The sequence below is a fragment of the Peromyscus californicus genome, unplaced genomic scaffold, assembly GCF_007827085.1.
Source record: "Peromyscus californicus insignis strain IS unplaced genomic scaffold, ASM782708v3 Scaffold_3__1_contigs__length_106647218, whole genome shotgun sequence".
In the NCBI taxonomy this organism is placed as follows: domain Eukaryota; kingdom Metazoa; phylum Chordata; class Mammalia; order Rodentia; family Cricetidae; genus Peromyscus; species Peromyscus californicus.
This window is the reverse complement of record NW_026294551.1, coordinates 101497092-101510951: the sequence shown is the minus strand read 5'-3', so window position 1 is coordinate 101510951 and position 13860 is coordinate 101497092. Positions and strand designations below refer to the sequence as shown.

At 51.1% G+C, this 13860-nt stretch overlaps 1 protein-coding gene across 1 annotated transcript in view; it reads left to right on the top strand.

Annotated features, from left to right (window-relative positions):
* Nucleotides 1-1540: 1540 nt before the first annotated feature.
* Grin2a (glutamate ionotropic receptor NMDA type subunit 2A) overlaps nt 1541-13860 on the top strand; it is a 445644-nt gene continuing 433324 nt past the window's right edge. Inside the window, exons 1-3 of the mRNA XM_052759440.1 lie at nt 1541-2375; nt 2956-3146; nt 4665-5096. Coding sequence (XP_052615400.1) covers nt 4683-5096 — 414 coding nt within the window. The 5' untranslated portion in view covers nt 1541-2375; nt 2956-3146; nt 4665-4682. The remainder of the gene's footprint in view (nt 2376-2955; nt 3147-4664; nt 5097-13860) is intronic.

Genomic DNA, 13860 nt, shown 5'->3' with positions numbered 1-13860 from the left:
GAGGCGAGTTCTGATTAAATTGCTCAGGCTGTCCTTGAACTTAATCTGTAGCCCACGGAAACTTATGATCTTCCCACCTCAGCTCCCAAGTAGCTTCAGCACTGGGCCCGGCCTTAGGCCTGCATTGTCGATGATTGATACTTGAGGCTTATTTGTTAATTATCTTTTAAAGACTGGCTCTTACTACGTTGCTCAGGCTGCACAGCCTTCCGGGTGGCTGGGGCTACAGGTGTGCACTTACCCGGCTGCAGATTCATTGCTCCTTGAACTAAGACAATCTAACCTCCCCATGAGTCCCCAATGATACCTCACACAGGAGAGAGGCCCAGCTCACCCACAGCCTCAGGAAATGGACCATCGCCTCCTTTTCTGCTTCCATCATATCACAGCATCCTTCCCACATTTTACTTACTTCCAGATTCTGTCTGCCTTCGCTCTTTCTTTTGTGTAAAAACCCCAAGGAATTCCATACACAGCGAGCAGCACAACAGTAAACCCATAGGTCTCCTGGACCAGCACCCCCTTCTTGTCTGCTCTGCTCAGCGCTATCAATGTATCTAGAAGTACTCTCCTGGATGGGTCACTTTAGAGGGCTCTTAGGTTTCCTGAGCACCTACTATGTGCCAGGTCTTGTTGACCCTGGCCAAGGCCACTGTCTTTTCATTTCAAATTAACCCTGAGTAATTGGCATTTGAACTACTGTTGCTCGCCCCTGTTTACCAGATTATCCAGTCGTTAAAGGAGGATGATGATGTCTGCGTTTGGTGGGCCTGCAATAACAAAAGCTACTCAGTTTATGAACCACAAGAAGTTCCTTGAAGCTGTTTCTCTGAAATCAATGTGAGGCTGCTTCTGGCTGGGCTGGGGGCTGGATCTCATTTATAAAGACACTAATGCTATTCTATTCTTAAGACTTAATCACTCTCCGAGGGCCAGTCCTCTTAACCCCATCCCCTAGGGTTTAGGATTTTAACATATGAATTTGGGGCATAAGCATTCAGGTGACATTAGGCATCAAGTGGAGTTTAAGACCTTTCTCCTCAGGGGAGAAGGGCAGAGGTAGGTGTTTGGGATACAGGTGACTATACAAAGGTCAAATGTAGACATCTAACAATGAGCCTCATGCTCAGTCGCTAGAATTAAAGCCAGACAGCTCTCAAGTCCAGGTAGCCTCGGGCTCTCAGCTCATCCCTTCTGGTGACTTAGTGGCAACCGCAGGGCTACTTTTCGTCTGGTACAACTTAGAGAAGAAAGCAGCAAGTGTGTATGTGTGTGCGCGTGCACGTGTGTGTGTGTGTGTGTGTGTGTGGTGTGCGCGTGCACGCGCGCGTCTGTGCGTGGAAGGAATGTATATGTTTTTGCTTTTAGGTTCCTGGCTTCCTGACATCATAGTGGGTTCCCATATCAGGGTGGTGAGGCGTTGAGAGAAGCATCCGAGCAGACTCTCTGGGGCGGGTGTGTGCGTGTCGGCGTGCCTTGCGTGGAGCAGGGATTGCTGTACCCAGCGCGAGGCACTGGAGGAGGAAGCCGTAGCAGAGATCTGAATAATTGATTCTCCAGCAGCACCAGACGCCCGGGAGCGGGCGGAGAGCGTGGTTTCAGCACCAAGGTTGCGCGCCACCGCAGGCTCCCCCCCCATCACCAGCCAGACACCTAGGTTGGCCTTGTTCGCTGCCGCCTTGCGCTCCAGAAGAGGGTAGCCGCGCTCCGCGTCGCCGCCTAGGGACTGCGGGGTCTGCCTCGGCCCGCCTCCAGGGTGGGCGGCTGCAGGCGGGCCGGAGCTCCAAACATCCTCGGATTGCGCGGGGGTTGCTGCGTTGCGTCTGGCTGGCTGAGAACAAGTCCTAAGTTGGTGTGGTGGGTGCCTCTGCCTTCCTCTATCCTCCGAGGCGACCGCGACAGAAGCGCGCCCCAGGATCCTGGCTTCTCCAGTGCTGTGAACCGCGGTGGCCAGGCACTCTCCTGAGCTCCCGCTGGCCAAGTGAGGGACCGAACGCCCAGAGCCGAGCTGGCCCCGCAGCGAAGGGCCCGGAGGGAGCTGCGGTTCTCCGCCCGCAACCTTCTCGGCCAGGGACCGCGGGGATCCCCGGCCACACGCGCGCGCGCGCTCCCACACTCACTCACACACACACTCGCTCTCCCGCACGCCAGGCTGGAGCTGGGCTGCGGAGAGGGTGTCCAGGCGCGCTCAGAGGACCCGTCAGCTGCTGTCCGGAGTGGAGCAGGAAGCTAAGCCAGGGATCTAGGAGAGAGGCTCCCCAGGTGCTGTGCCGGAGCATGGGGCCCGATGAGCTCTGAGAGTCGCGGCCGCAGCAATCAGCCCTGGAGATGACCAGGGGCGGCCACTGCTGAGAACTATGTGGAGAGAGGCTGCGGTGAGTGCTGGCGCGGGACGCCGAGCCTGGGAGGGCCCTGTGAGAAGCCGGTGGGGGGAGGTCTGGATAGGAAGGGGAGGCAGGACGCACAAGAGGGTCGCTACGTGGGAGTGATCACACCTCCCTCGGGGATCCGGGACCGCGGGAGCCCGCGTCCTTCCCTCCCCCTCTTCTCCTCCCGGCTCGTCGCAAACTCAGCCAGCGCCCCCTCCTTCCCTCCTCTTTTTCTCTCCCTACCCCCCACCCCCCTCTCTCAGCAGCTCCTGGTCGCACAACTCCCAGTAGCCGGTGCCTGGGTGGTGGTAGGGGGTGAGGGTGGAGGTTCCCACTAAGCTTCTCGTGGGTGGCCAACCTGGGGCTCCCACTCTCCGGTGCGTCCCTGAGAGGAGCTCCGGTTATCAGCCACAGGGACTGAAGATCCGCACCGAGGGTGTCGTGGGCACCAAGCTCCAGCTCCCTCTCTGGTCGAGCCCCCAGGGTGCATAAGGGGGCTGTGAACACTGCAGACTGCATCCCTCCCCCACCTTCCCCCGCGCTGGTGGGCTGACCCTGCCTCTCCATCTCTCCTCCGCCCCGGTAGAGCCCTGCTGCAGAGCCTCCGGCTGGGATAGCCGCCCCCCGTGGGGGCGATGCGGACAGCGCGGGACAGCCAGGGGAGCGCGCGGGGGCCGCAGCATGCGGGAACCCGCTAAACCCGGTGGCTGCTGAGGCGGCCGAGATGCTCGTGCGCGCAGCACGCCCCATTGCATCCTCCACCTTCTCCGGCTACAGGTACGTCCTGGTTGGTGATACCTGCTCCGTGGGCCTGGGAGGAGATAGGCTCAACCGGTGAGGAGAGAGCAGGAGAGGGTTCAGGAGGGAGAGGGGGGAAAAAGAGCGAGCGAGAGAAACCCAGTACGAGAAAGCAGGAGAGGGAGAGCCCTGTAGCGAGGCGTTGGAGGAGCACCAGGTGGCGCTGCGGCCCTGCACTCCACCTTTCTCACCCTAAATGCCAGGGCTGGAGTTTGCCCCAACTTCCCCCGGGTGCAGCAACACGCCGGCCGAGGGGCGCGCGCTTGTACATGCGTGCACGACTGTACAGGCATTTGCAGGCAAGCACCGTTGTGCACCTGGTACAGTACTTGTTTGCGCACCGCCTGAGGACGTTTGAAGGCTCCAGCTGGCCGTGGGCATCTCCACGGCGGCCTGCGGATGTGCGCAGAAAAGCGCGCGTGTCTGTTAGCATGTGCAGCCCACTGCCCACGTGCATCTAAGATTTGGCTCCAGGGTCTGCAGTGGAAAGACTGTGGAGGGGTTGTACACTCCGCGCCCATCTGAGAGCTTTTTGGGAGCCTACCCCCCCCCCACCCCCGCACGTTCTTTGCCAGCTCCCACACGCTGACCGGCTTGCGGGGGGGTGGGGGGGGGGTGGCGTGCCTACTCTCCAGAATTTTGCATTTCACATGGTGTGAGAGACTGTGTGAGCGCTTGGTTTTGTGCACCCGTGTGTAGGGGGCGGGTCTTGGGGCGGCTTGCCATAGAGCGAAAGCCGGTTCATGGCCTCTCCGGGCAAGGTGGAAAGGTCGGGGCCCAAGTTCCTCCAGGCACCTGGGAGCTTGGGGTCACAGAGAGCATCCTTCCTCACTTTCAAACGCTTGGGGTGTATCCTGTAGGAGAGAAGCGGGATCTGCAGCTGGTGGGTGCCACTAGTGGAGCGAGGTTTGTGGCGCACTGGGCTAGCTCCCAGGGGGTGGGGTCAGTTAACCCTCTAGGCACAAGACAGTTTCGTGCTGCGGTATGCAGGCACCGCCTCTCACGCTGGAGCTGGTTCGGAGTTCGCTGCGCGTGAGCAGGGGGCGGGGTCGATAACTTGGTCCACGCACCTGCGGAGGAAAAGGGTTGGAGATGGCTAGGTCTGGGCATCTGCTTGCGGGTGGTGGTGGGGTTCATGGCTCTCTGGGCACTCAGGAGCTGTGGTCTGCATCAAATTTGGGGAATCTTGTGTGGAATTTGGACCCAGCTGGGGTCGGGGGAAGTCGCTGGAGACAAGAAAGGAAGAGGCAGGGTGCTAGGATGGGCTTGGGGACAGGGATGGAGAAATAGCTTGGATTGGAGTGGTAGATGGAGATGGACATGGGTCGAGGGATGTGGATGGCATCAGCCATGAGGACTCCGGTGAGTGGCCAAAGCAGCCAGTGCTGGGGCCCTGTTTCACACTTGGCTCCTAGAGCAGGTGCTGGGGCAGTCATTCCTGTCACCTGGGCCCCTCACTTACCGCTGCCCTGCCTCTCACTCTCCTCCACCTCACAGGGACCCTAAGTGGCGACCATGGGCAGACTGGGCTACTGGACCTTGCTGGTACTGCCGGCCCTTCTGGTCTGGCGCGGTCCGGCGCAGGACGCGGCGGCGGAGAAGGGTCCCCCAGCGCTGAACATTGCGGTGCTGCTGGGTCACAGCCACGACGTGACAGAGCGCGAACTTCGAAATCTGTGGGGCCCGGAGCAGGCAACCGGCTTGCCCCTGGACGTGAACGTGGTGGCGTTGCTGATGAACCGCACCGACCCCAAGAGCCTCATCACGCATGTGTGCGACCTCATGTCTGGGGCGCGCATCCATGGCCTCGTGTTTGGAGATGACACCGACCAGGAGGCTGTGGCTCAGATGCTGGATTTTATCTCCTCACAGACTTTCGTCCCCATCTTGGGCATTCACGGGGGTGCATCTATGATTATGGCTGACAAGGTAAGGCCGGGAGGAGATGGGCTGCCAGGGTCCTAGAGGGGCGGATTCTACAAATGGCAGTCACCACGGTGGCCTAGGGCGCCCCTAGCAACTGTGGGCTGTCAAAGCAGGTTAAGTGGCCTCTGGCCTGAGAACTGTGCTACATCTCTCTGACCCAGACATGAATGGAAACGCCCTTTGCTTTTGGTTCTGAAGATGCGGTCGGTACTCAGACGCAGCTTGGTGTGCCCAGATGAGTACAGAAAATACAAAAGTAGGATGGGGAGTGGTGATGGAATGCTTGGATATCTTCAAGTAGCTCAGAGGCAAGCGTGGCAGCACTTGGGTCTTTTTTTAAATATTTTTATTTTTATTATTATTTTTTTAACCAGAATCTCCATTTTCTTTCTTTTGGTAAAGTGATTAAAACTACTTAAAAATACTAAGGGTGGGTATGTGAGGTTTTTAGCAAACACAAAAGGGGACAGATTCGTGTTTGCCTAAGCTTACAGGAATGGAGGTGGGAGCCTGAGAACCGTGTGGCTTAGAGGCACGTGGGCGGAACTCTGCCTCTAGGGAGTAGGAGTGTGTGCAGGGAAGTAACTCCAAGCCCAGAGCATTGAGGGACCGGAGGTTTCCTTAGGTAGCTCTAGTGTGAGCTGACAACTTCACTACAGGGCGTCCAAAGATTGTCAAATGGAAGGCATTGGCTCTGGAAGACTGACCTTGGTGTGGAAGTTGAATTTCAGAAATGAGAGAAAATGTGTCTGACCTTCTTGACTTTGGATCACAGTTCTTTGGTTGGGGGAGGACATGAGAGAGGCTTGAAGGTTGAATGGGATGTTAGGGATGACGCTGTGGTCAAGAGAGAAGAAAGTTGGAAGAGAGAAATAAAACAAAAAATGAGAAAGGGGAGATACCTAGTTGGTGTGCTGTCAGTTCACATCGCCTCTGGAGGGCTGGGAAGGAAGGCCTGGGAGTACGTGTGTGAGTGTCGGAAGCGGGCCTTGGAGAGCACTCCTTAGGGAGCAGGGCACAACCTTTCTTGAACCACTGCTGTGTTCATCTAATCAGCTTCCACTCTGCTCAGTGCATCCTCCTCTGGGGACTGTGTAAATTCTCCCGGGTCCCCTGGGCTGTGGCACATGCAGTGAAAACAGACACTGATGCAGTATCTTAGTGAACACTGGTTTCAGATGGTCCTCTTTCTGGCAGGGTCTCATGGGAGGTGAGCATCTCTCAGCCACCTCTCTGTTTTGGAGGCCCCCTTTCTGGTATAATGAAAGCAGGGGATGGCTGGACTTATAGTGGATGGGCCATGTCAGAACTGCAAAGGGCCTTAGGATTATTAAAACACCCTGAAACTCCAGACAAAGTGCCTGAAGCACATGGCTGGTAAGAGACTTCACCAAAAACACATGTTGGGGGATGAAAATAGAATCCTGTTTCTCTGGTCTCAAGCTGTGATCTAGGGAAACCAAACCTAACCTTTAACATTATCATTCCTTATTTAAGAGGGACAGACATTTGGTTGATTGTACAGGAGGCACCAGGCCGTGGGGGAGGGGCAGTGAATCAGCTTAGAGGGCTTGTTCAATTAAGAAGAGGCCACCCTATTTAGCAGAAGGGAAAGGGGATTAGATTGTGAAATCTATTATCATTGATCTTTCCTTTTTAAAAGTTTTGGTTATAGAAGCAAGACATAAAAATGAACAGGAATAGCAGGGCATGTACAGGAAAAAAAATTGGATAAGAAGGCATATGCCTTTGATCCCAGCATTCAGAAGACAGATTTCTGTGAGTTCCAGGCTAGTCAGGGCTACGCAGTGAGAGTCATCGGAGAAACTCTGCTGCCAGGTGCCCTGGGAAGGTGGTTTGAGGTTGGGAGGGTTGGGTAGCTTTCTGGCTTTTTCTTCTGACTATGAGCTGGCAAGTGTGGGGGGGCAGGTTCTCCCTCACACAGTACAGGTGGAAAAGTGGGTGCAGAGAGGATCCCAGTGTGAGCACTCCTTGGTCCACTATGACCTTGACTACCAAGGAACCTTGATCTGTAAAATGGTGGTCTCTGTGTAGCTAGTTCAGCCACTGTGCCTCCCTTGAAACTGAGTTTTGAGAAGTCAGAGGAATGGGTGAATGTGTGTGTGTGTGTGTGTGTGTGTGTGTGTGTGTGTGTGTGTGTGTGTTTTCTCCTGGGGTGAAATTGCCTTTTGGAGATGTGGTTAAAATTGTGTTTAAGTGAACAGAAACATGTGCTTAAGAGTAAAGGGAAAAAAAAAAGACCCAGGAAGTGGAAAGAGGATGGTGTGAAAGGACATTTCCAGAGAAGACAAGATTAGAGGGAGATTGAAGAGCAAGAGAGAAGGAAGGGCTGAAGTGTCCATTGTCAGCACCTCGTAAGGACTGGCTTCTCCTCGTTGAACTGGGGCTTTCCAGAGTTGGCCTAGGAGAGATTTCCAGTTGTAGCAGAACAGGAGATGAATCAAGATGGCAGATGTCACTGAAGTGGGCCGAGACACTACTTGGATTATGCGGGTCTCATGTAGAGGAGGAGCAGGTGATATGAGGAGGAGTGGGCTTGGAGAAACCTGTGTGGTCAAAAAGGAAAGAAGTTGTCTGAAATGCAGTCAGCCTTTCTTTCATTAGGAATGCATATGTTTGGCTTGTCTCTTTACCACCTGTTTGGGTTACTGCTTAACATTCAGTGGACTTTATTTAGCTTTATGGAACTAGTCATGAGATGTTGTCTAAAACTGCCTTGCTTAGGCATGCTGACAGTATTGTGACCAGAAAGCTGACAGTATTGTGACCTCCCCAGACTGACAAGACTCCATAAAGGGATTCCAGTTGGGTAATGTCACCCAGAACATACCTATGTTTTCTTACTTCTGACTTGACAGTGTGATAATAGTTGATTATCAGCTAAAAGGAACACACACACACACACACACACACACACACACACACACACACACACACAAGCACATGTGTACACAGGAATTCACACACTTAAGCCTTCAGGCATACACTTTTTACCTTCCTCTCAGTCTACTTGACCCTTGAACAAAGATTTAGACCAGTGGTTCTCAACCTTCCTAATATAGTTCCTCATGTTGTGGTGACCTCCAACTATAAGGTTATTTTGTTGCTGTAATTTTGCTATGGTTATGAGTCATAATGTAAATACCTGTGTTTTCTGATGGTCTTAGGTGACCTCTGTGAAAGGGTTATTCACCCCTAAAAGGAGTGGAGAGCACAGGTTGATAACCACTGCTCTATGCTAAGGGCAATAGTGTCAAGTGGCAGGTGTTTGGAGTGTTATTTTAATTTACTGTGGTGTTGATTTTGGTATCCATGGGTGGTCTTGCAATATCATTAAATTGGAGGTGAGCATTGGTGTCGATGACCTCTCGCCTCCTCGTGGCTTGTCCAAGAGAAACAGACTCTTGCTGCACAGGAAACCCAGCAAGTTGATTAGACCTTTTCATCTCTGCTCACCATCCTTGAATTCCTTCTCCCCCTGGTCCACCCCTTGGTGGAAAAGGCTGGGTCCATATTTTACCTACATCTATCCATGCCAGTCACAGTGTGGATTTTGTTTGGTATGTTTGTTTTTAGTTATTTATTTTAAGAGTCACCAAAGGATTTATTTATTTTACTTTATGTATGTGATTGTTTTGCTAACATGCATGAATGTTCATCACATGGATGCCTGTTGGATCCCCTGGAACTAGTTGTGAGCCACCCTGTGGGTGCTGGGAATAGAATCTGGGTCTTCTGCAAGGGTAACAAGTCCTCTTAGCTGCTGAGCCATCTTTTCAGTCCTTGTGTGTCTATTTTAAATGTGTGTGTGTGTGCATGTGTGTACGCAGCAGCACGTGGAGGTCGGAGGAACCCTTGGGTATTGTTCCTCAGGGGCCACCAATCTCCTCTTCTAAGAACGTAAGTCTTTGAGGGACGATTTTAAAAAAGTATTTATGTGTATATGTGTTTTTGCAATAATGAATTCTTCTCCATAGACACTATAAAAATAATATCTTTTCATTGTAGAGCACTTAGAAAGTACATTAAAGTTTAAGGAAGAAAATAAAAAGCTCACCATAAATTTTATCAGTGGGATTAACTTAGGCAACATGTAGATGTATTCCTTCTAATAACAGTTTGTGGGGTTGTAATTTCAGCATTACACTTTTTTAAAAAAAAAATCTTTCGAGTCAGGGTTTCTTTGTGTAGCATTGGCTGTCCTGAAACTAGTTCTGTAGACCAGGCTGGCCTCGAACTCAGATATCCTTCTTTGCCTCTGACTGCTGGGATTAAAGGCATGTACCACTACTGCCTGGTGAATTGTACTATTTTTATGTTATTATTTTTTGTACTTTACACTCTGGGATTTTTGGCCAGAAGACTCAAGTATCTTAAGTTCTGGAAAAATCTCTGGCCTGTCTGCTGGATACTTTCCCTCCTGTCTTGGTTATTTCCACTATCTTGAATTGTCCTTTCTTCATTGTGTACATGTGTAATTCTATGCAGCAGTTTCTCAACCAAGCCTCCCTATACTTGACTTATTTTTATATTTTTTGAGCTTATTTTCAGAGCAATTATATTTATTTTTAATTGAGATAGAATTATATCACTTCCTTTCCTCCCTTCAGCCCCTGCCAGTTACCTTCTCCTTACCCCTTCCACATATTTCCTTAATTGATAGTCACCCTTACTTTATCTTTGCTACATACATACTTACATACATATGTATGCAAAATACATATAAATAGACTGTGTTGAGTCAATTTTTGTTGTTTGTGTGTATATGGTTTCATGACTGGCCACTCTGAATTAGACAACCAATAAGGGTCTCATGAACCCTGAGTGGCCTGGACCTTGTTATATAGTTCAACAATGAGCTCACACTTCTGATTCCCCTGCCTCTACCCACCAAGTGCTGAGATTATGTGCACCTGACACACGTCCAGTTTATGTGGCACTAGAGGCAAGCACTCTCCCAACTGAGGGACAGCCCCAGCCCCTGGTCTTAAGAGTTTCTTCTGCCTCATATCTGTAAGGGAGTGTGCTTTTATTTATTTATTTTTCCCTGTGGTGTTGGGGATGAGAGCCAGGGCCTTACATGTGCTAGATCAGTGCTCTCCTGTCAAGCTGCACCCCAGACCTGGGTTTGTAAACCAGAATTCCCATCAACAGCTCCGTCAGGAACATTTCCTTTTCTCTTCATGGCTTATAGTGCAGGCTGGACCGGTCTGTGTTGGTGACTTCCTTATGGCTCCTTGACACAGACAGGGGCCTCCTGAGATGCAGCTCTTGGAGCATGGTGTGGATGTCCCAGCCTGGTTCATGGAGAGTGGCACAATCTTGCTGTGTTTATCCCCTCTCCTCGGGTGGGTGTTAGTACTTGTGTTCACACGGTTATGTTGGATCCATTTCCCCTTGGGCCTCATGGCTTCCATCTTCGTATATGAAACTGAGAAGTCTGATCTTCCCTTAATTTTCTTCTTTGGTCCTTCTGGTGTTGGGGATGGAAAGCCTAAGTGCTCAGCTTGTGCTCTGCCACTGAGCTGCACCGTGGTTCCAGCTTTCATCTGTCAATTCATGCAATTTTAGGGGCTCCTCTTTATCTTTTTGTTTTTTGTTTTTTTTGAGACAGGGTTTCTCTGTGTAGCTTTGCGCCTTTCCTGGAACTCGCTTTGTAGACCAGGCTGGCCTCGAACTCACAGAGATCCGCCTGCCTCTGCCTCCCGAGTGCTGGGATTAAAGGCATGCACCACTACTGCCTGGCTATCTTTTGTTTTTTAAGTAACTATATATATATTTAGTGTATGTGTGCATGGGTGTTCATGTAAGAGTGTGTGTTCATGTGTGTGTATGCATGTGTGAGAGTGTGTGTGCTTGTGAGAATATGTTTGCATGTGTGTGTGTGTGCATGAGCGTGTGAGAGTATATGTGTGAATGCATGTGTGCATGCATGTGTGTGACTATTGGATGTGTATGTGCCATGGTATGTATGTGGAACTCAGAGGAGAATTTTTCAGAAGTTGATTCTCTCTCACCTTATTTCTGCCACAGTGCATATTTCAAGACAGAGGTCCGGAGCTTCCAGCTGATGCTCCTGCCTCTGTCTCCTTTCTCTTCTCCCCATCTTCTTGTGGGAGTGTTGGGATTACTGATGTGCACATCAGGCTTTTCACGTGGGTTCTGGGGAGTGGATCTCAGGCCCACAGGATATGTGGCAAATGCTGACCCGGCTTCCTGGCCCAGCCCTCTGTACTTTTGATCTTTGATTTCTTGTTTTTCTTTAATTCCTAAGCAATACTATACCAATAAAAAGAAAAGGAAGACTTCTGTATAAATTTTGTGTCTCAGGAGCAGCAGAAGGAAGAGACTTGAATGTGTCCCCTCTGGTTTTGAGCTGGTTTTATTTTCTAACCTGCTTTTATGTTTTTTTAACTTGATTATACATTCCCAGGATTTTTCCTTGTGAACTGGATGTTTAGCTTTGATTTTAAACGGCTGCGGAAGGTTTATGCTATAATCAGCAGAGTTGCTGCTCCTCTGTCCCCATATTTACACACAGTCACTTTGGGTCATGTGTGTGCCGCCTGGTGTCCCTTTGCTTCGGTTGCGTGGTAAATGTTTGTTGATTGAATGAATCATGCCATTGGTTTTGATTCCAGCTTGATGCTGCTTCCGGATGGACAAACATGTCACACTATATTTCAGGGCTCTTTTTGTTCCTTAAGTGTGGACTGATCTCATACATGTGTGCCAACTCTTTTTCTCTCTTTAGCAGGAGATAATTATTAGCCATCCTGGGTACTAGCATGAATTAGGGGTTGCACATGAAACCCCCTGGAGCTGTGCTAAGTGACAGCTCAGTGGTAGGCAGAGGAAGTTGGTGCTCTTGCAACCTGGCAGCTCCTGAGTTGGATGTGAGTGATGGGCCATTAAACACCCAAGGCTCAGGAAAAGGGCAGACATGCAGATCTGAGTGTTGGAGGAGCCCACTCAGCGGCTGCTGCAGCATCGGCAGGGAACTGGGGAGGGTGGGAAGCCTACCTCTAGCCACATGGAGAAGGCATGTCAGAGGCAGTCATCCACTCCCACCCACCTAAGTCAGCAGGGAGCAGCAGCAGCATCTCAGAAGGCCTGACTGACTCTCCACACAGCCCTCCAGCTTCTTGGGAATGGCTTTGACCCTTCAGGGCTGTGGTTTCATGGTTTGAGGGTTGTGTGTGTCTTCATAGTCTCAGATGGAAAGCAGTGCTCCAGACAGAGTGAGTGGGAAAAGAGAGGGAGGGGAGAGGGAGAGCGGAGGAACAGGACTGAATCTTGGGTCTGCAATGAGCGAGTCAGGGGCATCTACTGACTCATCTTGCAACGAGGTCATCACATAAAGGAGCGGTTATAAGACCATTAACTGGTGTTGCACTCACACCTCCACAGCCTTTATCTTTCCAATTTCAATTAGTTACCAACACTTTAAAGTTTAAATCACAGCTTAAAAAAACTCTAAGGCCTGGCCACACTGCCACTTCTCCATGGCAACTGCTGGCTAGATAAGGCATCCTCCCCACCTCTCCGTTTGACAGGACAGGCGCCCTCTCTCTCTAGGCCCCTCTTCCCACCTCCCTGCTTTGTAATGACGTTGTTTCTGAAGGCTTTGGGAATTGAGACCTGATGCTTGTGAAGAAAATAGCTGCACCCCACTAATATTCCCTCCCTCCCTCCCTGCCTCCCTCCCTGCCTCCCTCCCTGCCTCCCTGCCTCCCTCCCTCCCTTCCTCTCCTCACTCATTCCTTCCTTCCTCCCTTCTTGCCTGCCTTTCACTTTTCCCTTTCTTTATGGGAGAGAACATGTGCATGTGGATAAGGGCTTACATACTTGTACATGCAAAGGCCAAGGCCAGAGGAGACGGTCGGATGGTCTGCTCTGTTACGCCAGCTCTTCACCTTGTCCTCCTTAGGCAAGGCCCCTTGCCGAATCTGGAGCTCACAGTTTTGCCCGGACTGGCAGGCCATCATCTCCGTTCTCCCTCTGCTCCCCCCCAGTGCTGGGGTTATCCGTGTGGCTATGTAGGTGCCAGGGACTGGAACTCAGGTCCTCACACTTGCGCAGAAGTGCTCTCACCCACAGGGCCAGCTCCCTCAGGGGCTGCTCCTTCGTGGAGTGTGTGTGGTCACATTGATGCTGTTGTTAATCCCCAGAGGCAGTGGCCTGCCTCTCTCTGCACAGTGCTCTGGGTGCTGCTACTAAGTAGCTTGAGTTGGAGCATCTCAGAGAACTGTGGGCCAAGAGTCTGAGGACCCGAGTTCCATCCCCACATACCTGTGTGGCCTCGGGACACCCCTTCATCTTTTTCAATCTCTTGCTCTTCTTTGGCAAAATGAGAGTCTTGGTGACATCATATCTAAGTCCCCTCTAGCTCTGGAAATTTTCTCTGCCTTCAGGGAAGGCTTCAAGAAGTTCACCAAAATGAGACTTGCGACACTAGGGGCAGAAGATGACTGTCTTAATCTTTTAGAGAATGCTGTGACCGAATGGTTAATATATTGGCTCTTGAGTTAGTTCATCTGTGTTTAAATTCAGACTTCACCACTTGGTAGCTGGGCAACTACCAAGAACGAGCCTCAGTGTCTTTATCTGTAAAATGGGATGTATCAGTTGCTTTCCTGTTACTGTGATACAAATACCATTATCAAAAGCAATTTAGCAGAGACAAGGCTTATTTTTTGCTTATGGTTCCAGAGGGATAGGGTTCTTCCTGGCCGGGAGGCGTGAC